At 48.4% G+C, this 22,624-nt stretch overlaps 11 protein-coding genes and 1 non-coding gene across 12 annotated transcripts; 4 read left to right on the top strand and 8 right to left on the bottom strand.

The window, feature by feature from the left end:
* Positions 1–126: 126 nt before the first annotated feature.
* EURHEDRAFT_515015 (carboxylic acid transport protein) lies at positions 127–1,878 on the bottom strand (the record flags this gene model as incomplete). The annotated part of the gene is made up of 5 exons (XM_040786330.1): positions 127–443; positions 497–845; positions 896–1,071; positions 1,134–1,264; positions 1,313–1,878. The coding sequence occupies 5 exons, from the start codon at positions 1,876–1,878 to the stop codon at positions 127–129; spliced, it is 1,539 nt and encodes a 512-aa protein (XP_040639290.1).
* Positions 1,879–3,289: 1,411 nt separating this feature from the next.
* On the bottom strand, positions 3,290–5,465 carry EURHEDRAFT_515014 (general amidase GmdA; the record flags this gene model as incomplete). The annotated part of the gene is made up of 7 exons (XM_040786329.1): positions 3,290–3,414; positions 3,463–3,874; positions 4,081–4,414; positions 4,438–4,718; positions 4,756–4,860; positions 4,918–5,169; positions 5,397–5,465. 7 exons carry the CDS (start codon positions 5,463–5,465, stop codon positions 3,290–3,292), a joined length of 1,578 nt encoding a protein of 525 aa, XP_040639289.1.
* A 429-nt stretch (positions 5,466–5,894) lies between these two features.
* On the top strand, positions 5,895–7,473 carry EURHEDRAFT_411875 (NADH:flavin oxidoreductase/NADH oxidase). Its single transcript, XM_040781758.1, has one exon. The coding sequence runs from the start codon at positions 6,021–6,023 to the stop codon at positions 7,338–7,340; it is 1,320 nt and encodes a 439-aa protein (XP_040639288.1). The 5' UTR covers positions 5,895–6,020; the 3' UTR covers positions 7,341–7,473.
* Positions 7,474–7,511: 38 nt separating this feature from the next.
* Positions 7,512–7,967, bottom strand: EURHEDRAFT_402296 (uncharacterized protein; the record flags this gene model as incomplete). The annotated part of the gene is made up of 1 exon (XM_040780132.1): positions 7,512–7,967. The coding sequence occupies one exon, from the start codon at positions 7,965–7,967 to the stop codon at positions 7,512–7,514; it is 456 nt and encodes a 151-aa protein (XP_040639287.1).
* A 566-nt stretch (positions 7,968–8,533) lies between these two features.
* Positions 8,534–9,943, top strand: EURHEDRAFT_411874 (RibD family protein). Its single transcript, XM_040781757.1, has one exon. It carries the CDS (start codon positions 8,830–8,832, stop codon positions 9,658–9,660), a length of 831 nt encoding a protein of 276 aa, XP_040639286.1. The 5' UTR covers positions 8,534–8,829; the 3' UTR covers positions 9,661–9,943.
* A 486-nt stretch (positions 9,944–10,429) lies between these two features.
* On the top strand, positions 10,430–11,196 carry EURHEDRAFT_536494 (uncharacterized protein; the record flags this gene model as incomplete). Its single annotated transcript, XM_040787334.1, has 1 exon — positions 10,430–11,196. One exon carries the CDS (start codon positions 10,430–10,432, stop codon positions 10,910–10,912), a length of 483 nt encoding a protein of 160 aa, XP_040639285.1. The 3' UTR covers positions 10,913–11,196.
* A 243-nt stretch (positions 11,197–11,439) lies between these two features.
* Positions 11,440–11,826, top strand: EURHEDRAFT_377175 (uncharacterized protein; the record flags this gene model as incomplete). Its single annotated transcript, XM_040778937.1, has 1 exon — positions 11,440–11,826. The coding sequence occupies one exon, from the start codon at positions 11,440–11,442 to the stop codon at positions 11,824–11,826; it is 387 nt and encodes a 128-aa protein (XP_040639284.1).
* A 1,150-nt stretch (positions 11,827–12,976) lies between these two features.
* Positions 12,977–14,740, bottom strand: EURHEDRAFT_377174 (putative C6 transcription factor; the record flags this gene model as incomplete). Its single annotated transcript, XM_040778936.1, has 3 exons — positions 12,977–13,297; positions 13,365–14,367; positions 14,433–14,740. 3 exons carry the CDS (start codon positions 14,738–14,740, stop codon positions 12,977–12,979), a joined length of 1,632 nt encoding a protein of 543 aa, XP_040639283.1.
* Positions 14,741–15,303: 563 nt separating this feature from the next.
* EURHEDRAFT_411872 (cysteine hydrolase family protein) lies at positions 15,304–16,143 on the bottom strand. Its single transcript, XM_040781756.1, has one exon. It carries the CDS (start codon positions 16,020–16,022, stop codon positions 15,447–15,449), a length of 576 nt encoding a protein of 191 aa, XP_040639282.1. The 5' UTR covers positions 16,023–16,143; the 3' UTR covers positions 15,304–15,446.
* Positions 16,144–16,343: 200 nt separating this feature from the next.
* On the bottom strand, positions 16,344–16,425 carry EURHEDRAFT_t67. Its single transcript has one exon. It is a non-coding gene; the product is annotated as a tRNA-Ser (tRNA).
* Positions 16,426–16,690: 265 nt separating this feature from the next.
* EURHEDRAFT_530531 (intradiol ring-cleavage dioxygenase) lies at positions 16,691–18,507 on the bottom strand. The gene is made up of 4 exons (XM_040787150.1): positions 17,915–18,507; positions 17,700–17,855; positions 17,505–17,647; positions 16,691–17,448 (listed from the first exon to the last, which is right to left on the bottom strand). Exons 1-4 carry the CDS (start codon positions 18,159–18,161, stop codon positions 16,849–16,851), a joined length of 1,146 nt encoding a protein of 381 aa, XP_040639281.1. The 5' UTR covers positions 18,162–18,507; the 3' UTR covers positions 16,691–16,848.
* Positions 18,508–20,833: 2,326 nt separating this feature from the next.
* On the bottom strand, positions 20,834–21,241 carry EURHEDRAFT_411868 (CVNH domain-containing protein). The gene is made up of 3 exons (XM_040781755.1): positions 21,161–21,241; positions 20,928–21,109; positions 20,834–20,857 (listed from the first exon to the last, which is right to left on the bottom strand). Exons 1-3 carry the CDS (start codon positions 21,207–21,209, stop codon positions 20,849–20,851), a joined length of 240 nt encoding a protein of 79 aa, XP_040639280.1. The 5' UTR covers positions 21,210–21,241; the 3' UTR covers positions 20,834–20,848.
* Between the last annotated feature and the right edge of the window lie 1,383 nt (positions 21,242–22,624).

Below are 22,624 nucleotides of genomic sequence, written 5' to 3'. Positions count from 1 at the left end.
ACTCTCTACGGAGTATATTTGCGATTGGAAGTATCAAAGGCGCTCTCGTAATAAGGCAAGCTTGGCTATTGCGTGAATCACTATCACAATATACTCATGACCTCATAACTCATAATTCATGCCAAATCAGACCTTCTCAGCCCGCTCAATCCTTTCCTCCGTCTCCTTGCTCTCAAATCCCTCCTCCAAATCAATTTCCTTGTGCAGTGCAGGATCATCTACACCAGTGACAGCCGACTCGAAGCGCCGACCGCGTTGCTCAGGACCAAATGCAGCAGTCACTGCGATCCCCACCGCGATAATTGCGGTCGCGATACCCATTGTAGGACCGTAGGCTGGTGCCAATTTTCCGGATGACGTCTTAACGCTAGTTGCTTCAGCGATGGCATTGACGATTTGTGCAGAGGGAGAGGAGATCATGTTTCCGATTTGGTATGAGAGACCTGAGCATGATTAGACCCTTACTGTGTATAACATGGGATTTAGAGGCACATACCAGGGAACGTTGAGCGGAATGCAGGCGGCGAAAGCTCATTCAAATGAATCGGAATGACACCCCAGGCACCTTGGATAAAGAACTGGATGAAGAATCCCGTTGCACTTAGAGCTCTCTCGCCGTGTGGCAGGATCCACGCCGGAATGAGGACACCAGAGATCAACGCTGAGACGATAATCGCTCGACGACGACCGAAGAATTGCGATAGGTATCCGATGATGGTCCCCCCAACACAAGCACCGGTCTTCATGAGGATCGATGCGCGAGATGCGGGTGCGTTATCCAATTCTTTCTGCTCGAGCATAAAGGTTGTATACGAGTCTTGAGAGGTGTGGGAATAGTAGTTGAACTGGATCGCGTTAGCCTTTACTCTTCTTTATAGTGAAAGACATAACTCACCCAGGTCATCAAGAAGATGCAGTAAACGCACATCTTCCACTGATTTCGTAGCATATCCTTGACCTCTTTCCAAAAAGCTTTGGGATCGGATTTTCTCCCTGACTTTTTGGCTTCGAGGAACTGCTGGGACTCGGGGAAGAAAACGCGGACAATACCCACACCGATCGAGATACCAGCTAGATGACAAGGCTGTTAGAAATTATGATGTAATTCTCCATATTTCGAATGGAGGACTAACCTGCAATCCAAAAGACTGTCTTCCAAGTCTCCGTACCACCACCCACGCCCAGGTTGGCACATGCCGCAAACACATATCCAAGCGAGTAGCCTTGCTGAAGAATCCCCGACATAAGACCACGAGCATTGACGCTATTCAGTCAGCGTGGGAAAATATTTTCTAAAAAGGAGTATACGTACGGACAATGTTCCAAGGCCATGGCAATGGCATTTCCATACACACCACCCATGAACAGACCAAACAAACTGCGCACAGCAAGGAACTGCTGGAAGGTGTGACTGTAGATAGTGGCAATTTGAAGCACGCCCAACACAATCATGTTAACCACCATGGGCCATTTCCGGCCAAACTGGTCACCAGCCAAGCCAAAACCCGCCGCTCCAACGCTTCGCAATAGCAAGGTGAGCGTGATTGCAGTCGTGATATCGGTATTGCTGCGGTCGTAGTAGTCGGCCAGCTTTGTAGTCTGGATGGACAGAGCATGGAAGTCGAATGCGTCCGCTGTCCATGCTATGAGTCCGACAAGGAAGAACAGCCAGTCACGAGCGCTCAGCTGCATAAATAGACTAATTGGGTTGACAATCGGCTCGGGATCCTGCCATTCCGCATGAGTTTCGCCGTATTCGTTAGTCACGACGACGCGCTGCTTCCACTTGAACAAGTCGCCCCAGGATTGTTTCGCCGTTGCCCAGACTCCATCTGGAATTGGTTCAGCCAGCTCGTTACCGGTGGTGGGATCGCTCATCTTGTTGGTTGTGAGATGCCGGGTATCGCAGATGATAATAGAACTTGCTTCTGACTGTCGACATCGACCCGGCTTTATAGGTGTACCAACTCTCCCTTCCCTTCAATTGCGGGTAGTACCAAACCCCGCTTACCAGCGATGTGATATTCGATACACTTCATGGCTCTTTGTTCATTACCGGTTTTCCCCGCGAAGTGTACGATTCCCTGTAGAACCAAGACTTCGCCAAGCGTCCTGCGACAACGAGATGTGCATGTTGACAGCACAAGCCGCAAGCGCCAAGGGCGTCTTTAGGCCTGGATGACATCCGGACGCCTTGCTGTGGCTGGTTTCTTTGGCGCTGCGACTTTGGATTCAAGGATAGAAAATATCCAAAGGGGACCGAGGCAATAGCTGAACCACCGCAAAATTTGATGGAACACAGTGCTGATATCTCACGTAAATATACCACCCAAGTCTGCGGTTAGGATATTTCTCCGCAGTTACCACCGTGGGAGGACGTGATCTGGACGATACAAACCGAGGCCACCCTAGCGCGTCCCCATAAGCTGACCCGGCACAATATCAGCCTCAGTCTGTCCAATCATGGCAGTAACCATTCATGACGTTTGGTTAGCCTCCCTCCGTCCGTAGACGTATCTGGTATACTGCTCCGTGTCAACTGACCGCGAGGTGACCAATTCACGGAAACCCCTCTAAGCGAACATAGCACTCTCCCAATAGAAAGCAGTTTGTGTGTTTTACCCCACGGGATCTGGCATCTGTTTTCTCCAGACAAAAGTCAGCTTAGGTTCTCATGACACATAGTTTGGGATCGCGGAGGTGCTCAGACCCGCATTTCTTGCATTTCCCCGGAATATGCCTCTCCTCCACAAACACGGCAGCCCCGTCAACCTAGCAGCTGGCTGGCTTGTCGCGTAGGGCTTGGCTCCCTAAGACTGGTCGGGGGTTTTCTTGTCAAGGCTTGATAAAGGACGTGTTGTTGGCGGTAGGACAGCTGAGGCTTGACTTGGGAGAGGCGGCCGGGAGAGGTCGGGGTTTGATGTGGAATACGAGGCGGCACGAAGGATGGCCACACGAATCAAACCCCGTAGCAAAAGATATTTAATTTATATAGTAAATGCGATATTTTCATGCTGGATGAATGGATGAAGTGGTTGTCGTTTCTGTTGTCTTTGGATTGTGTAAAAGAGGGGGGATAGTCACCTGACCTGTATACGCAACGAGACATTTATTCCGATAAATTCATCATAGAACCAACAATATATACAACCACAATGCCAATGGATTGAAATGCTAAGTGACAATCTGCATTCTACAAACGGCCATGGGTGGCAGTGCGACTACGTTGAAGCGGGTTATGCTGGAACGGCGAATAAACATGATCCATTCTGAAAAGTTCCAGTCATCTCTATTTCAATACATTTTCGAGCTCACGGCTGATAAATTCAGCCAGCGTAAGAATCATTTCCTCCTCTAACCGTCTTCCAATGAGCTGAATCCCCACTGGGGCACCGTGATAGATTTCAGCATCATCTGTCAAAGTCAGCTAGTGTTCTACACAGTTTTAACAAGTGAACTTACACTCCGACTGTACTTGTTCATGTGTTTCGCTGAGATAATTCATATGAGTATCAATCCTACACATCGCCTTGCCGGCATTCGTAACAGGAATAACTGCACTTGTGTAGTCCAAGACGTTCACGAAGCTAGTGTACCCAACGTGGCGATACCTCCTGGGAATCACAGCAGCATGAGGTGCCACTGGACAAATGATAGCATCAACAGGGCGCCCAGTCCCGGTCAGCCGGTCATTTTTATTCCAGTATTCCATATACATTTTCTGGTAGAGACGTTTCTGCACATTTAATGCAGCTATATCCCTGGCCTTCCAGTGCTTGTCTGTTTGTATGAAGCATTGTGGGATCGTTCCTTCACCCGATAAAGCAATTTGACCGGTCAAACCATCGCCGCCGTCGATGTTGTAGGCTTTATCCTATTGCTTGTAGAAATTGCGTTCGAGATATTCCTGATTAAAGTGAGGAGACGCACTGCAATCTCGTGGCCAACTTGGCAATTCCGCGGATCCCACTCTACGACCCGGTGCGTCGATTAGCTTTGAAGTAGAGTTGCTACCCAATCGTGCCTACCAGATGACCACGATTCCTCAGTCTGCTTTATAAGCATGAGTGCCTGTCTCACAGGTGAATGAGGCTGCACGACGCTATCGTGGCGCATAATAGCAAATGTCAGAAGTGAAGGATCTTTAACTGATGCCTTGATCAGCCTTTGTGTCTGCATCTCAATATCATCACTCCATGGCATTACCAGTACAAGGGGATCATGGAACCAAGGCTCTTGGGAAAGAATAGCCTTGAAAAGCAGCTTCAGCGACCCGATACTTGTCCGCATAGGCCCGACCACGGACAAGATCGTGTTTTGGCCATCTATGGAATTCGCGGCTCCTTCATACGGCATTCTTCCCGCGGATAGATGGAGACCGAAAATACCATTGAAAGCAGCCGGAACCCGTATACTTCCTCCAATGTCAGTCCGAACCCGGCAGGCGACCCTCGAAGCGCAATCCGAGCTCCCTCTCCGCCGGGGCTTCCCCTACTGGAGAGTCGTCGGGTTTTGGGATTCCACGTATACCCGATGATGTTATTGGCAGTCTCTCCCGCCATCAAAGTTAAGGGTACGCTTGTTTTGCAGAAGACTGTTGCTCCGGCGCGGCGGAGTTCACGTACGAGCTTGCCTTCAATCACTTTAGCGCGAAGGTCGTCCTTTTTGTCTTCGAAAGTTCCGACCCAACCCACGTAGCCCATAGTAGTCTCAATGCCCTTCACATGGAATTGATCTTTGAGACTTACAAGGAACGCCATGCAGGGGACCCATGGGCTTTCCCGTTGCGCTGAGATATGCATCAAGCTCCTTCGCGACTTGCATGGCATCTTCGAAAAACACCTCATGCAAGCAATTAACCTGCGAGTACAAGATAGTTAAAATATTGGTATCAATCATGACTTCTGATTTACATACATGTTGATGAGCAATCGCCGCCCTGTGACAAAACGCTTCTGTCACCTCCACCGCGCTCCAATTTCCAGAGGCGGTCTGTTTCGTTATCGGAACAGCATCGGCCTTCATAATTTCTATCTCGTTGGGGATAAGGAATCCCTGAATGTAGTTACCTGTGATATCGGGCAACTCGACAGCTGGGAGGATGCGTTCTCGGATTTGCCATTTCTCGGGGATCGCACCGAGGATAGCCAGGCGTTTGGCTTCGGCGACCTTTTTGCCACGTCGTTACAGAGATCATCTCGTGCAGGCGCTGGATGCTCGGCGAAAATACAGGCCCTGTCGCTTCTGAAATACTACTGCTATGAAAGGTGGAATGTGGGGTTACGGGAGTTATCCGAATTATGTACTGTGTAATACCCGAAACACCATGAGGCAATAACGGCAAGTCTTGTTCTTCTCATCTTCATTCTTCTTTTTTCTTTTTATCTCTTTCTTACCGTTATTACGTGAGAGGACAATCTACCGTGCAAAAGGAGATAACAATGTAAGACCTGGCCAGATAACATGGCACACCGATACGTTAGAAACGGAGCATTCTGGAAAGACGAAGAGACACTACATTCCAGTCTCCCAACATCCCATTCGTATTTATCTCATTTAATTTAGGAACTAGGGGATAGGTATACAATTCAACGATGCGGAATGCACGTGTATTCTAGACTATTGTACACACACCAGTGAGTGCTTGTTTCTATACTAACTGGCAAATGTGTCCTCAGCCCGACTACTACTCCGGTAGATCAGACTATGCTTAGGAAGTGTCGAGGTGTATTTCCATTAGGCCATACACATGATCTATTGCGAATTTTAGTGGGCAATAGCAGTTGATTGAACCGGTGGTCTATCTCTATCGGCTGATGACAAGCTATAACTACCGGGCACTATCTCCGACCCCGCGGCTGCTTACCAACCATGGATGTGCCATAGCAGATCTACGCGATATTAATATCAACATCGACATTGTCAATCTGTTGAATTTCCATTCTCTTGACCTGCTAACACTGGCTTAATGTCGCCAATTCTGCGACTTGGCTCACACCATCCATTCAAAGCCACTGGCAATGGGGTCTCTCACGAATAATCACATTGGAGTTATTCCGTATGATAGAATCCCATACTTCACACCTGCCAACAATGGCGGTGCGGCAACAAGCCCGGAAAGCCCAGACACACCCACCTTGTTTCGTCCACTTCAAATTCGAGAACTTACGCTGAAGAATCGAGTCATGGTTGCGCCTATGTGCATGTATTCGGCCCAGTCTGATCCATCCTCTCCTTACATCGGTGCGTTGACAGACTACCACGTCGCGCATCTCGGTAACCTTGCCCTGAAAGGCGTTGGCCTGATTATTATTGAGGCGACTGCTGTGCAGTCCAACGGTCGCATCTCGCCAAACGACTCGGGCCTTTGGCAGCAGGGCACGGACTCGGAGCAATTCAAAGGACTCAAACGTGTCGTTGATTTTGCTCGCAGCCAAGGAGCTAAGGTCGCTATTCAACTCGCTCACGCGGGCCGAAAAGCTAGCGTCATGCCGCCCTGGATCGCTAAGGAGGCCGGCAAGAGTAGCCTCAGAGCTGATGAGACCGCGGGTGGATGGCCTAACAATGTTATAGGGCCATCTGGTGGCGAGGAACACATCTGGGCACCCGGTGATGGTTTCTGGGCCCCACGGGAGCTGAGCACCGCCGAGGTCGAGGAACTGGTGCAGGCGTTTGCCACTAGTGCTGAGCTATCTGTTAAGGCAGGCATTGATGCAATTGAGATTCACGGCGCACACGGCTATCTTGTCGGCCAGTTTATGAGCCCTGTGACCAACAAGCGAACAGACAAGTATGGCGGCTCCTTTGAAAACCGAACACGAATCATTCGCGAAATTGCAACTGCCATTCGTGCTGTCATTCCAGAAGGCATGCCTCTATTCCTTCGGATCAGTGTGACGGAATGGCTCGATGGCAAGTTCTCAGAATTCTGGGACCTGCCATCCTCCATTGAGCTTGTTAAAATCCTCCCAGATCTAGGAATTGATTTCCTAGATGTCAGTTCTGGGGGCAATCACAAGGACCAGACGATTGAGCCTCACACAAACTATCAGATCGATCTTGCAAGCCAGATCCGAAAGGAGATCCGGCGATCGGGACAAAATACATTGGTTGGAGCCGTCGGATTGATTACACGGGCAGAAGCTGCTAGTCAGATTGTGCAAGGCGCTGATTTGGAGGAAGCAAAGGCGGCTGAGTCAATGGTAGCAGGCCCGCAGGCAGGGGCCGATGCTGTTTTGCTGGGGCGCCAGTTCCTTCGTGAAGCAGACTGGGTATATCACGCGGCAAAGACGTTGAGGGTCCAGATCACAGCTCCTAAGCAGCTGGGGCGTGCTATTTGAGGAGATCTTGTCTTGTGGATATTTCAATTTATTTTATGCAAATAGAAGATTGGTTATAGAGGATAGCATGTCGTCCCTGAATTACATATAGATTAGTTTCGATTTGATAGATGAAGAATCCTTAAACTGAGCCTTTTTTTTTTTTTTCTCCTATGAGCATTGTGTACCACCCTATGGGTCCGATTTCTGGCAATCATTGCTATAGAGCTTGGGTCTTACATCTTCATACAACTCTGGCATATCGGTCGAGTAACCCGACAGCAGGCTTTGGACAAGGCCGGCTTGGAGATAGTGAGCAGCAGCGATATTCCTATCAGTGATGAGCACCCGACGTTTAGACCCATGATGGCCGGGGAAATCAAATAATGCATGGCTTCCTTTGCGCAAGCAGCTAAGAATGCTGTATCGGTTGGATTTGACAGGGTGGAGCTCCATGGCGCCAACGCGTATTCGGTCAATCAGTTTATCCAAGATACCTGCAGCATCCGGAGCGACGAGTGGAGTGGGAGCGCCCAGAACCGGTCGTCGTTTTGCTTTGAGACTGTTAAAACAGACTGCGAAGCCATTGGGCCGGATCGCACCCTCATCGTTTAGCACTTTCCAGGGCATGCGGATGAAAGATCCCATTCCGCAGTTTACAAACCTCATATCGCGACTTAGAGGATCCCATCCTACTTATTTGCATTGATCGAGCCGCAGGTTGCTGGTAATGTGGACAAAGAAGCACCAATAGATTAAAGTCCGGACTTGCAATTCAGAAATGGTCGAAAGCTAGTCCAACTATTCTGACTGGAGGCTATTCTATGGAGAAGGCGAATCGGGCTTTGGAGAAAGCTCTCGAAGATGAACTTGTTCCATTTGCCTTTGGCAGACACTTCATTCCCAGTCTTAATGTACCTTTCAGGCTTGAGAACAGTATTACTTTGACACGATATAGCTTCTACACGGCCGAAAGCCCGGATGTCCATATAGACTATGCATCAGCGAATCTGGAGACCGAAGGGCTCATTGGGAGTTTTATAGTGGAGCTATATATTTTATTGGTGTAATGATAAAGCTCATATGGTTCAGAAGTTCAGGTCCATCCTCACTTCTGAGTTCTGACGCTACTTGATAAGGAAAATTGTCGGGCCGAATAGACTAATAAGGCCAGCGTGTGCGTGTATTTAGATAGCAGTCGTATGCGCATATACCAAGAATATATCATTCCTTTCATAGTGAGATCTCTCAGGTTGTAGGGCAACTAGTATGTGAGCTGATACTGCAAATCATCCCACATGTGATTATGAAATGCAGATCACTAACTAACTAGTTAACTAGTTATAACCACAGCAATTGAGCGGACTTTCCCCCACAATTCAAAAACCAAGATCACAACTTTCTACCATCCCATAACGCCTATTTTTTTATAGTTAAACTATCTTACCACTTGAATAGGCTTGTATATTCATCTACGACCGGTAGCCTATCACATTGAAATACATCGAAAATGTCCAAAGATGTGTTGGATTTTCCCGAGTCGGAGCGGCCGTTTTTGGAGCCTTACCTACTGCCACACAATGCCGAAATCGAGAATACCAGTTTGCCCTTTGTGACTCTTACCTTTGCTACCTCGCTGGACTCGTCTCTCAGCATTGCGCCCGGAGCTCGCACCGTTCTTTCAGGCCCTCAGTCCAAGGCCATGACACATTACCTCCGATCTCGCCATGATGCTATCTTAATTGGAGTGGGCACAGCAGTAGCAGATAATCCCGGCTTGAACTGCCGGATTCAGGGCGTTGGGGGGTACGGTGGTGGCGACAACCTTCAGGGACAGCCCAGACCCATCATCATCGATCCTACAGCTCGATGGGACTTCAGCAAGGAGACCCAGATTTTTCAACTTGTTAGGAATGGCTGTGGACGTGCTCCATATATTCTGACATGGAACCCATCACCTCCTACCAAACAAAAACAGATTCTTGAGGAACACGGCGGGAAGTTCATTACACTCGATATTACTACACCTGAAAGTGAAACTGGCCGTGATCTCGATTGGACCGCTTTGCTGAGGACCTTGAAAAAGGAAGGGTTTAATAGTGTTATGATTGAAGGCGGCAGTGGTGTGATCAATACTCTGCTGGAGCCGTCATCCCAGGCGTTGATTGACAGTGTGATCATTACCATTGCCCCAACATGGCTGGGCCAAGGTGGAGTGGTTGTGTCACCGAAACGACGATTCGATGCAAGTGGTAATGCGGTTGCAGCCTCACGGCTTGCCAATGTGAAATGGCATCCATTTGGTGAAGATGTGGTGCTCTGTGGGAGGATCAACCCTTGAAATATTAGGCTCTCCACGCTGTTAGACTAGCCGTTTTGGTACTTACAGAGACGGACTATGAATATGATTTCCTAATTTTATTCATGGGCGTATCTGCAAACGCTGAGCAAACAGGGTTAGTATAAATAGGAATATTACTCATTATTACCTACCAGACGGAGCCGTGACATAAGGGTAAGGAGAGTTCACCTTTCTCATGTCGAGTCACTTAACAGGGGCGGGGTTTTGTTTGTAGCTTTGTGCATATTCTAAATAGTTCAATGTTTGAATTTGGAAGACAACGGCTAATGATCAGTGGTTGTAGCATGCTAGTGGATTGAAATCGCACTATATTATACACCCAGGCTCGTCTTATGTATTCTCCCTTTACTAAGAGATTGGTACATACAACCATGTATCAAGGACAATAAAAGAATGCGCCGCTTCGCGGACAGCAGTAGTTCCTTGGTTCTTAATAGTTGGGATAGCTAGGAGGATCCTACCCTCCTGTTCTATTGAGTTTCTAGAGCTTTGAGAGCGATTTGGTGGCATAGTGGGCGGTTGAAGTGGAAGGGCCTAGTTAATTGACGTATTTCGCGTTAGATGTGTCACTCGCTTGTGAAAAACGTTATGTTTCTTCTTCAACGAGTTCTTTTGTATGTTTCTTCCATTCGGCGACCCTGTGTTCCGCTATATTAAGATGTTCAAGGATTCTTAGAAGAAATTAAACGACCTCTCTGTTCTAGCAGACTATGTAAATTAGGAAAACGCCCATTCTTCGATCAATCAAATGTCTTTCTGGGCGGGACCTCAGCTTGTCTCGAAATGGCCAGAAAGTCTCAAGATTGTTGATGTGATTGAGAACTGTAATCCGAGCACCACTAGGGTGCTCGGATTTATTGCCTTAAGCTATGTTTCTGGTGGCAACCAAGAAGTTGAACTACCACTGTCAGGCTGTCTTCTCAGAGCTTCTCAGCCCAAAACTATCCAGGATGCTCTCATTGCATGCGATAAGTTTGGGTATCGATATCTTTGGGTTCATCAGCTTTACATAAACCAGAAATACGAGGATGAATTGCAAGACCAAATACAAATAAACCAAATGGACCGCATATCCCAACATGCTACATGCACTCTGGTAGCAATGGATGACCATGATTCGAATCACGGCCTTTCTGGTGTGACAGTACCACGTTCCTGGAAGCTTACAGTTATCCATATTGGCGAGATGGTCTTTTATAATCAGGAACCAAACCTCAGCTTGTGTATGTAGTTTAGTCCAGGGTTTAGCCGGGATGGATATTGCAAGAGAATGTCTACTTTTCAAAACTTCTATTTTTCACCCAGTTTGGCATCTATTACGTGGCTCAGGGTGCCGCTGGTTTTTTTTTTTTTTTTTTTTTTTTTTCTTTCTTTACAACCTTTTCTCTAGCGCATACAGCTAGGACTCTACCAGAGAGATTCGTATGCTTGCAATAGAGATCCCATAAATGACCAACAACGAACGATCAAGCCGGCCAATATGACCCGAGATATCATTGAATGAGCCCAGAGTCGATGCATAACTCTAAATATGAAAGAACAGGGTCGAAATATTATCACCCATGGAGAATTCCTGGCAGAGCCACGACCACCCCAATCAACTTTTTGACTATATTGCGGACACCTTTAACCATATAATTGAACTCAAGAACGAACACCACGAGCAGATATATGAAGAGCTTGTTCAGGCGCTTCACACTGAACTCCAGGAATACAAAGCCCGACTGGTGGACAAAGAGAATCAGATTGATGACCCTGATGGTGGAACGTGATGAGTACAAGACAGCCTACGCAGAGACGCAGTTACTTTCTCGTGATTCCACTGTGGAGAGTATTAGGTCATCAGGCAAGTCTGAAAAAATGCCTGATTCTCAACTCCTCACTGATAGCAAGGAGCCCAAGTTTAAGGACTGGGTGATCGACATGAAAGGGAAGTTTATGGTTAACGCAAACCGGTTTGGTGATGATCAGATAAATCGAGGTCACCTTGTTTCCCGAACTAGAGGTCTTGCCCGACAGCAGCTGAGAGCCAGACCGCGTGAAGATGCTACCGACCTCTACACTAGTTTTGAACAGATGTTCAAGACCCTCACTACTGCATTCCAGAACCATCACCGACGTATGGAGGCCGATGCTGAACTCTAGACAATGTGCATGCGTCCCGGTGACAAGTTCCCTAAGTTCTTGACCAAATTCTTACTGCTGGGTGAGCGAGGCCGGAATTTTTAATGGTCGATACAAGATTGAGCTCAACCGACGTCTCACTGACAAGGCCATTGAACGTACTATGGAGTGGACTGGACATCCAGAACTTCGCTTTCCCAAACAAGTCAGTCACGCTTGAAGATAACAAGCGAACTATCGAATGGCCGAGCAACATTGAAACCTAGGCATACTCCTGACATTACGACAGTCAATCGACGATTTGAAGGGAACGTGGGGAAAGAGGGGTATACTGGAATAAGTTACGGCTCCTCAATTGTCTGATATCGATTACTGAAAGACCTTTGGATAATCTTGCGAAGCGAAGAGGTGCTCATAATGTGTATGCATATCATATATTTTCCGAAACACCCAGGCATCTTTCGCATGAAGTATCATTGCGATGGTTGACACAGCGCGAAAGACTGCCAGTTCTTCTGATCGTCGACAGACAGCTACACGACATTATCATGCGACCAGACACCAAGGATTACCTTATAAATGCATATTCAGTATCTATCAATCACCTTTATCGTACATATCTTGCTAATAAAAACACGCCAAGTAACAGACAGACAAGCCCGAATACAGAGTACACTAATAGCGATGCGTACGCGTACATCCGACATGATCCGACTCTTGTCCCAAATAAATTCGGGAATAGGTCCCGTGTAGCCCTCTAGTAATGTCTCTATTCGAGCTTAGAATAAACTGGAAAGGAAATTAGAGTACAAGGACGCTGGCTGCTTGCTTTAAGTGATCTCGCACGATATGCTGTTCAGTATTGATATCGGTCAGGCGGAGGGATGGGGGTAGCCTTCGTGAGTTTGTCTACTTCAGTGCAGTCAATGTAGTTCAGGCGGTATATATAAGGGGCGGCCATCAGTCGCACGCTTGATGTCGTGGTCTGTCTGGAGGGGTGTGCCTGCTAAGCTGGATATGCTGAAAAGCGATATTGATCGGGGGGAGCGAGGACGAGCATCACGACAAGGGCTCGTGTTGACCCGTTTACAAGCATTCGCGTCGTCCCTGGTACTTTATGTAGTGTCGGCTTGGTCCGTGTTAACACGTAGAGCGACGTGGGTTCGACTCCTCATTCCAACAACCAATCCAGAGCATTATTCACGACAGCCTCGCTCGTCATACTCCGGTCGCTGAGAAGAGTGGACAAGACGCCCCATTCCGTACCAGTAGAGCCTGTTTCATCAGTGCCGGTTAAGCTGTGGCCATTGAGCCCTGATACTCCTTGCGCAGTGGAGTCCAATACCGGCTCCAGACTAGGTAGCGCGCTCTGTTTCCGCACAGGGGGGATTGAAGCATGCTCAGTGAGGAAGCGAGCCATCCAGTTGTCGAGGGCAAAGGGGTCTGACATGGAGTTGCGACAGAAATCTTCGAAAATTCTGAGGCGCGCCACCTGTCGATATTGTTAGCAACAAGCTTCCATGTTCCGACAGAGGCTCGAAGCCACGCTAGGCACTCACCGAAACATTCACCATAGGCCAAAGAATCTTCAAACTCATCAAGTATTCGAAGTTAGATACCAGCTGTTGCCGCGCCGTCCACAGCTCCGATGGATCCTCACTCAACAACAAAGTATGCAAGTGCACGCACGAGCTTACAACCGCAATATAACCGTAAATAAAGTAATCGAGCTCACAATTCTGAAACCTCATAGCATACTGCACAATCTCAGAGACCATTGCAGCGCTACTCTTGCACTGCGCAGCACCATCCGTAGGAATCGAGGTGCTCCTGTTCGCGCGAGCATCCAGAAAGGGAAAGTAGAGCATTTGCCGGAAATGGTAATATCCAATATGCATAGAGAGAAACGTCCGTCCAAGACCCTTATTGGCGAATGATGTGAGATTGGAGATGTTATACTTCAGCTCCTCTGGTAATCCATCGGCCCACTTCTCCAAGCGCTGCGTTAGAAGCGGCACTTCGCGGCAATACGTGTCGAACGAGATCACGCTCCGACTAAGACGCGCAAGTAAAATGCTGATCCGCGCAAAAATGTCAAGGGTGCCTGCCATGTGTGCCCACATATTGCAGGATGCGCGATCCTCTCGAAGGAGCTCCGGGTCAAACGTATGGAATGCTATGTCGTCAACGGCAGGAAGGATGTCCCGTCCGTTGAGGAGAAAAGGCGCAGGTTCAACGGACGTATCAACTGCAGTCCAGTGATCAGCTATCCGAACAGAGAGCCATGTCCGGCGGCGCTCTTCGCGATGGACGACAGTTAGGTTGTGCGGCATCGCCCACAGCGACAAATTTTCTGCATGAAGTTTGGCGAGTCCAAAGTAGGTGTGCTTCGCTTTAACGTCACCTTCGCCTCCCATGAAGTGGCCAATCAGAACACATGCCTGAGTGCTCTCCAAACTAGGGGATCCCAGATACCCCTGGAGTAGTCGCGTGGCTTCCGCAGCATAGACTTGCCCACGCGAACCAGGTGGTGTGCCATTGAAGACTAGATTCTGAGAGTACCTGTACACAAAATTAATCGGAGATTCCTTCCGCCAAGAAAAAATTGGAAGGAAAAAAAGAAGTACCTGGCAGAAAGCGCACACATCGCATGTACGTGTAGCAAGGATGCCCTCCCTTCATTAAAACGACGGATAAAGCTAGCCTCATGAAATAAGGTATGCGCAACATTATGAACGAAACGAAAATAAAGAGATACAAGCTCCAGCAACACAACCGGAGTCGTCACCAAAGGCGACCTCTGCGGCTTAACAGGGGGTCGCAATGCATTATGCGACGGAAAGGCAAAAGACGAAGGAGCTGCGGTAGCAGCAGCAGCAGCAGCAGCAGGAAAAGAGGACAGCGAAGCACCATTAAATGGCTTGTCGCGTTCCATTAGCTGTCTCGGTGTGCCCTGGAAGTCCCTTTTCAAGACCGGACCTTCGGGCTCCGTGTAGTTTTGGCTCAGACTACACGGAATAGACAGCGATTGGCAGAGTACACATTCATCCCCGGTATCACTAGGAACGCATCGTCTCTTGCGTACTCTTTTTTCACGTATCGCGAGGAATTCTTAGTAAACGTGATCTTTTTCATTCATTTGGCAGAAATGCGACACGAAAGAAAAAAAAATATGGCAAAAAACTCACCGGCAATTCTTACATGCTCCAGCTCTCGCCCGCTTGGGTCGGTCTGCCGCCATGGAGGACATGACACTAAAAAGAAGGAGAAGCTCTCTATGGGTGGCGTTACTGCTTGCAAACACACGTGATCATCAATTGGCCGCCACACCGGGTCTTTGAGACGCAACTCAAGAAGCCTGTGGGTTGTTGTTCGGTTTCTCGAAAGGTTTGGCTTGAAGTTCGCGGTGCTGCGCAGGACGCTGACTCAGCAGCGACTAGTGCCGATACGTTACTGAGGAATTCAACCAAAACAAAGCTTTGCATGCGCTTGGTTTTACGCGTCTGAATAATTATAGAGGTGCTAATTAAGTCGGTTTTCCGAGTTGTCTACTTCAAGTATATGTACAGGGCGCCTCCGACGAGTATATCACTTTGCGCGGACAGCCCGCCAACTACAACAAATATATATCCATGACTTGGCTATTCAACATGCATTGTTAACAACCACTCATCCGAATCTACAACCCGCGCCTGTCTCACAAACACCCTATCCATCAGCACCCCATGCACTTCATCATCTCGATCCAAACACAAATCTCTCAACACAGTAAGTCGATAATCCAAATCCGCCGCCGCTCGCACCGTCGACAACACCGCACCACTAGTAATCAACCCACAAACCACCAAATCATCGCGTACCTCCAGACACCGCAAGACAAGCTCCAAATCCGTCCCGGCAAATGCGGACACGCGGCGCTTGTTCACGACTATATCGCCCCTACTTGTGTCTGGGGAGACGGCGGGGTGGATCTGCGTTGATAGGTCGCCTTGGATGAATTGGGTTGAAGACTTGATTTTTGCTGTAGAGGGGTTGTTGGGATGTAGGTCTGTGTAGGCGGGGCGAAAGGATGTTGTTATGTAGATGATTTTGGTGCCGGCGGCGCGGGCTTTGTTGATTGTTGTCGAGAGGCGTTGGATGTAGTCGTTTGTGATGGTGGTTCCTAGACGGTCGAGTACGCCATTTTGGATGTCTAGGACGAGTAGAGCTGTCGGCATGGTCACGGGTACTTGCACCAAAGTAGTCCAGAAGTTGTTCAATACAGTTTGCAAGAGCTTAAGCCGTACAAGTACGACGCTCTTTCGCTACGGAAGTCCAACTATATACTCCAACGGTCATCCCGGTTCCGCTCGCTATGATGCCGGTAACGGGATGTACCTGTAGGGATCAGACTGGTAATCCATAATCCCATTGGTCATTAATTTCCTTCGCGGCTAACCAACCCGAAAAAGAAACAAACGAATTCAAAAGCACAAAAAGAAAAAAACTCTGCAGATACAATTGTTACGACTACTTTGCATACCGCAAAAACAAAAAAACGACACCAGTCGGACTCGAACCGACGCCTCCGAAGAGAGTAGATTTCTAATCTACCGCCTTAGACCACTCGGCCATAGTGTCTATTGTTGAGAACTAAGTGCCTTACAAAGACCTATAGACATAATGATATACTGCATCAAAACTGATGGAAGACTCTTTCGCTGGGAGTCCTAAGAATTCAACACGAGTGATATAGTCACTGGAGTAAATGCAATTACTGTTTAGTCGGAATAGTAATATTGTTCTCGAACGCAGAATCAAGCGATTGTCGGTCTTCTATCCCGATTCAGTGCTTGTGTCCGACTGTGGGGTCTATTGAAGCTCATACGTTTAGTGAGAAATGTTTGCCAGTTATTGAATAAATTGTAAAGTACATGAAGCTAGCCTAGTGCCAGCTTCAATAACTATCTAGAAGTAAACGTGCTATTTACTTTCAAACAGTGTACAAGAATGTATAGAGAAAAAAAAAAAAAAAACCATCACCTATCTTCACCCAAAACAAGCTCAAGTGCTAGAGCTGGAGCTGGGAGCAGCGCTAGAAGAATCATCCGGGGGAGGACCACCACCCATACCCATACCGCTGTTGGGGTTAGAAATACCGCCGCTTTCAGTACGGTAAGCAGCAGGGGTAACCTCGGTGTCGCCGGTGATATCGACGGCGGCCGAGATCCAAGCAAAGATACCGTCCTGGGGCTTGTCACCGAGGAAAACGTACTCGACGAAGGGGTCGATGGTGTCGGCTTCCTCGGAGAGGATGCTGTCTTCGGCGTTGGTGGTGAGTTCCTGAGTGTTGGTGTTGTAGGGCTCGAGCTCCTCGACGGTGGAGATGAGGTCCTGGTCGAAGAAGATCTGGCCGACCCAGTTGGAGTGGGAGGTGTAGAGGCCGCTGATGGTGTTGTTCTTGAGGACCTTGGTCTCGTTGGCGGGGTGGGAGAGGACGTGGATGTGGGTGGCGCGGCCGGTGTAGTGACCGGGGAAGACAGTCTCGAACTGGGCCACACCATCCTTGTCGGTCTTCTGGAGACCACGGAGGAAGGTTGCGTCGAGGTTGGTCTCGTCGTCGGAGTTGCCGTTGCCGCTGGCGGCAACACCGGAGTAGACACCCTAGATTGAATCCATTAGTTACTGTGAATGCTTGCTTGTCTTTTATGGATACATACAGTAGAGTTGCAGTGCCAGAGGTCCATGTAGATCTCAGGAACCGGCTCGCAGGTGTTGGAGTCAACGAGCTGGATGTCGAGGAAGAGAGGAACACCCTCCTGGTCCTCCGTAATGTCTGAGCGAATCAATTCACCGGTGACATCTGCATCAAGTTAGATTGCATGCAGAGAAAGAAGTTTTGATTATATACGCACAGTAAGGGCCCTGGGTCACATCGGGACCAAGGATACAGGTAGGGTTGTAAGCGAAGAGGACTTCGGGGTCGGTGTGGGTAGTAACACCCTTGAGATCGGAGTGGTGAGTGGTGTTCAACACGGACTCGAGATCGCGGGACTTGATGAGAGGGGCGCCTAAAGCCAGATCGTTAGTGTAATCCCACTGGAATTGCAAGCAAAAGGATACCACATACTCGAAGCAAGACCTCTCTTGCGACGCAATTGCTCGACGGCCCTCTGGCGACGAGCAACGTTGGTGTTCTCAAGGCCACGGGCCTTGAGCTTGGTGTCACACTGGCTCAGACCACGAGCCTGGATGGGGGAGTTCTTCAAGAAGGCGGCACGCTCAGCGGCCTCAGCCTTAACATCGTGGCCAGGGTGGGCGGAGACAATGCCGGACAGACCAGCCAGACCGGCGAAAAGAGTAGCAGCGCGAACCATTGTTGCGATTGCAATGATGATCTAAGGATAGAGAATGATGAACTTGTTGATCAGAAGACCTGGACAACAGACGAAGGCCTGTCTCCCTCTTTATACTCCCTTTCTCGCCCATGGCACCCCGGTGTGCTCCGTATGACTGGGATACAAAATTAACCTACAACAACACTAAGGGAATAGCTGACGAATCGATTCCAGATAGTGTCTGGAAATCGACAAATAGGGTGCGCCATATTTTTCAGCGTCTGGGGAAACAGACCCAGCTGTGGAATCAATTAGATTGCCTACCCCAAGCCCTAGCAGGGGCAGTCTCCGAAGACCTCCAAAGAAAGGCTGTGTCAATAGCCACAGCGGCGTCATCACCATTGATCAGAGGCCCGGAACAACGCCGGGTGATTCAAGGACGGGCACGTGCCAGTGCCGAGAAGTGACTAAGCGGATCAATGTCTGTTATCTGCTTCCGTCGCCGTTGTTTCATCGAATTAAGTTTCTCTATTCTGCACAAGGTAGATAATTTATTCTATTTGGGGTACACCGTAATCCGGAGCAACTACTTACGTTGAGTTAACATTGCCGTGGCTGACGAGTCCGCGTCCCACAAGTGTATTTGGATAAGTCAAATAAACGCCTGCACTGTCGAATCCTGGAGCAAATATACTATCCCCTGTACTCCTACAGTGGCGAAAGCGGAATGCCATGTCTCTATCCTCCCTTGAACCTATAGTCAGATTCCTCTGTCATCGTAGCAAGTAACCGTAACAATAAGGTTGAATGCCTCGTGGAATGTCTCCCGGTGTGATATCGTCAAAACTTCGGTTCCTTGGCGCCAAGCAATGTCGACGCGGCGCCTTATATTCAGTGGATATTTGTATGGTATCTCATTGGTGAATATGAGGGGCGTTTCGTGCAGCGACGCCGATCCCATTTTGGCGCGAGGTCGGCAGGTAACATCTCGAATGTTGCCGATGGTTCATCCTTGAAGCTTCTCTTCTGGAACAGCCTCCTCGGTCTGCTGCTGTCAACCGAGGATGACGGAAGCCATCACCTTCCTAGACGAGCTCTCCGCTATCACATCACTGGATGTACGAGGTAGAGTTGGAGCACACAACGCCGGACAAGTTTGACAAACCATCCACGCCTTATTGGCTCCACGATGACCCAGCAAGCTAGAGGATTGCGTATTCACAGTGGCTGCGGACGAAGCGAAGAATCTGTAGCGTTGTCTCGCAGTACAGGTCATATAACGCGAATTCTAGAGCGTTCCTCAGCATCTATAATTCGTGGACTTTGTCTTGCTGCGTCAGTTCCTGTTTCAGGGGAAGGGCTAGTACACCGCATTGTGGAAATCGACAAGACAGCTGACGTTTCAAGCCCGGTGAACATGGCTGTCTTAGGCCTGGGTCTGAAGTGGTCACTAGTTTAGCATACTAGGCAACCAAAATGAAATGAGCTCAACTGCGCAGTCGACGAAACAGCGGACCTTATTGCGCACTCTCGGTTGAGCGAAAGAAACGGAATCGCACACGGTGCCGTTATCACCGTCGCAAGAACCAAAGCCACTTGTTGCTCTGGATGTCAAGTGTGGCGTAAAGAGCGAAGTGGCGGCCGATAGATACTGCTATAAATTCGCCAGCGGTATAAAGAATAGATATCGGCAAGATAGCCAGTAAGAGTGTAGTCGAATTCCCTCGGGCACAATCATTAATAAAATCTCGAGTGATATGGCGGACGCCTTGCAATCGACAATAGGTTTCGCCCAGCCAACCTAGCGATGAGCATTGTGCCAATAAAAGGTCAGTAAGCCAATTTTCTGTCTTCATTAGCTTGCTCTGTTATAGAATATGGATTCGCTAGCCCATGTCGGTCATGGTATGCCGCAGAAGTTGCAGAACTGCACTTTTTGGACTGATGCTGTTGTTGATAGTTCCCTGAGCTGAAATGTGTCAACGCAGAAAAAGAAATTGGGGAAGATCTTAAATATATAAAAATTGAACGCGTGCATTGAGGCTCTCCTTCTTTATCCATTCCTGGAAATGTCGTCCGACCTAAAGCTGACCAGCGGGTAAATTCTTTCCCTGGTGTTAATCCCTAGGCAATTTCAACCAGACCCAAAGACCGTTAAATCCAAGATCAGTATAGCGCGAACCACATATTCAAACGAAGGCCTAACTGGGCCAGTTTGACAACATGCACTTTGTACCTGATCTCGCATAAGCGTCCCGGGTAAATATTCCGAACGCTGCACCCCTTTAACTCCAGGGATCCTGGTTGAACCAAACAATCACTTCGGATAGATCCGTTGTGGCTGAACTGACACGTGATGGGTTACTTTATGCTGTACAAGTAAACAGTCTAGAATTGCCAATCTCAGGCGGTAATACTATACAGCATGCACTTGCTTACATGGTATCACTGCACTGTTGTGGCTCATGGAATGTATGGAGAATGTCAGATGGCGTTCACGACAAGCATACATTTTGGGACTTACCAGACATTATGATGGAATATTCGAGAACTAATAGCTCTGCGCTAGATCTACTACTATGTGGAGATCTTGGCTACATCCTGACCGGAGAAACAGTGATCCTTGATATTAATGTCCAATTCAATATGCATATATACTTTATACTCCAATAGACAACCGAGATAACCTCCACCGTATTCATCCATTACACTTCATATCCACACCCTCAAGGACCCTGCAGCATAGCACCATTAGCACGCTGATCAGCCAAACCTTAACCTCACCAAGGGACCGCTTCCACTCACCGTAAAGTGCAAATGACCATCCCGGTTCTCAATCTTATCCGCAAGGAACAATCCTTGACGCTCCCGGTAGCCACCATCTCTCTTGTGCAGCTCGGCCGTCAGCTTCGGACCACGGTCAGTGTTCTCGAGGGCGATGTTCTCGGCGCTCTGGGTGAAGTTGACGCCGCCCCAGATGAACCATCCTATGTTGGTTAGTCTTGTGTTGCGGGAAAGAAGTATAAGGGAGGGAATACCGTCGGTGTTTCCAATGTGGTCGTCGAGACGAATACGGCGGGGGTTCATCTTGCCGTGGGTATCACGGACCTGGCAGAGGAGCATGGTGCTGCCATTCTCGTGGGAGATGTGGATGTCGGAGGAGGTCGAGTGGAAGGACATTTTCGCTTTTCTTGGGCTGTTTGTTTATTTGCTTGCGTGAAGGAAGAAGAGAGATCGTAGAGGGGTGATTCTGGGGTATTACAGGGTCTATTTATACGGTGGGCGTTGCTGCCCAGCCCTGTAGTGGGGTAGTTTATTGGTGGCTGAGACAGCACCAAGTGGGGTGGTTGTTCAGCTATGCCAGATCATCATCCACTGCAGATGATGTCATTGGTTGTCCGTTACCTCTTTAGGTAAACGCTTGTACGGATCTAAATATGGATAGGAAATCCAGTGTCTCAAAAGACAAACATTGTCTCAGATCATTTGGCTCCTATTGCGGGGGCTACTATCCCAGAGTTTGTCTTCCGTGGTATTGCTTCTAGTGAAGAACCATCACTCATTTGTCCCGCCAACAATTTCCAGCAGATCGCGGATCTCCAAGTTAAGGATCTTGTTACAAGTCTCCTAATCAGCAACTCTATCAGGACCTTGGTATTCCGGCTGACAGAAAGGACCCATAACCTCGACGTTGCAGTATTCAGCCGTAAGGAAGAGTCCAAATGCACGCTTAAAAGGAACCTCCATTTCCATCAGATATGACCACCCTAACGCAGCTTCTTATTTTCAGTAATTGGCTCATCAGGCTGAAACTCGCAATGGTCATCCCAGTGGCGTTTCTTCAATCCCCAGTATAGTATCATAGTCGAGTCGATAGCGGATCGTTCGTCCAGCACTACCATCATGTTTTCGTCAACATCTCCCTGCAAAGACCCGGGTTTCTCGGCGAGCCATTGACAATAAAAGCGATGGAGCTCATCTTCTCTCTTTCTAAGAAATTCGGTTTTGAAGTCTTCGACTGGAGCTCTGGTTCCTCATTCATCGATCTCTTATTGATCCGGGTGTGCAGGATGGTTAGAAATGGAGAGCCATTTTCGACCTGTAGGTCTCGTGCAATAGTTGGTTAAAGATCTGGCATGAGAGTTCAGCATCTGGTATATATGCAGTGTTACCAAAGATCTCGGGGATGGGGTTGGCATACGCTTGCTGGCACATTGGCAGCGAAGAATGTCAGGACGGTTGCCATGGCAGATGGATTATAGAGTCGACAAGGTCTGAGATTGAGAAAATGGCACCAGCAGTACGAGAGGACAATAATAGATATGACAGCAGTAAGATACAGAGATGGATAGAGAGACGGATATGAGTAAAAAAGAAGAAAGGGTAAAAAGATCTTTTTCAATAAAGAGAACAGCAAACAGTCACCATGTAACTGTAAAACCTGGTCGTTGCACAGTAGTTTGCTTGTATATAGAAGAATGCCAATATACCAATGGAATACT

This window comes from Aspergillus ruber (assembly GCF_000600275.1).
Source record: "Aspergillus ruber CBS 135680 unplaced genomic scaffold scaffold00011, whole genome shotgun sequence".
In the NCBI taxonomy this organism is placed as follows: domain Eukaryota; kingdom Fungi; phylum Ascomycota; class Eurotiomycetes; order Eurotiales; family Aspergillaceae; genus Aspergillus; species Aspergillus ruber.
The sequence above is the reverse complement of the archived record's forward strand: the minus strand, read 5'-3'. Positions and strand labels throughout refer to the sequence as shown.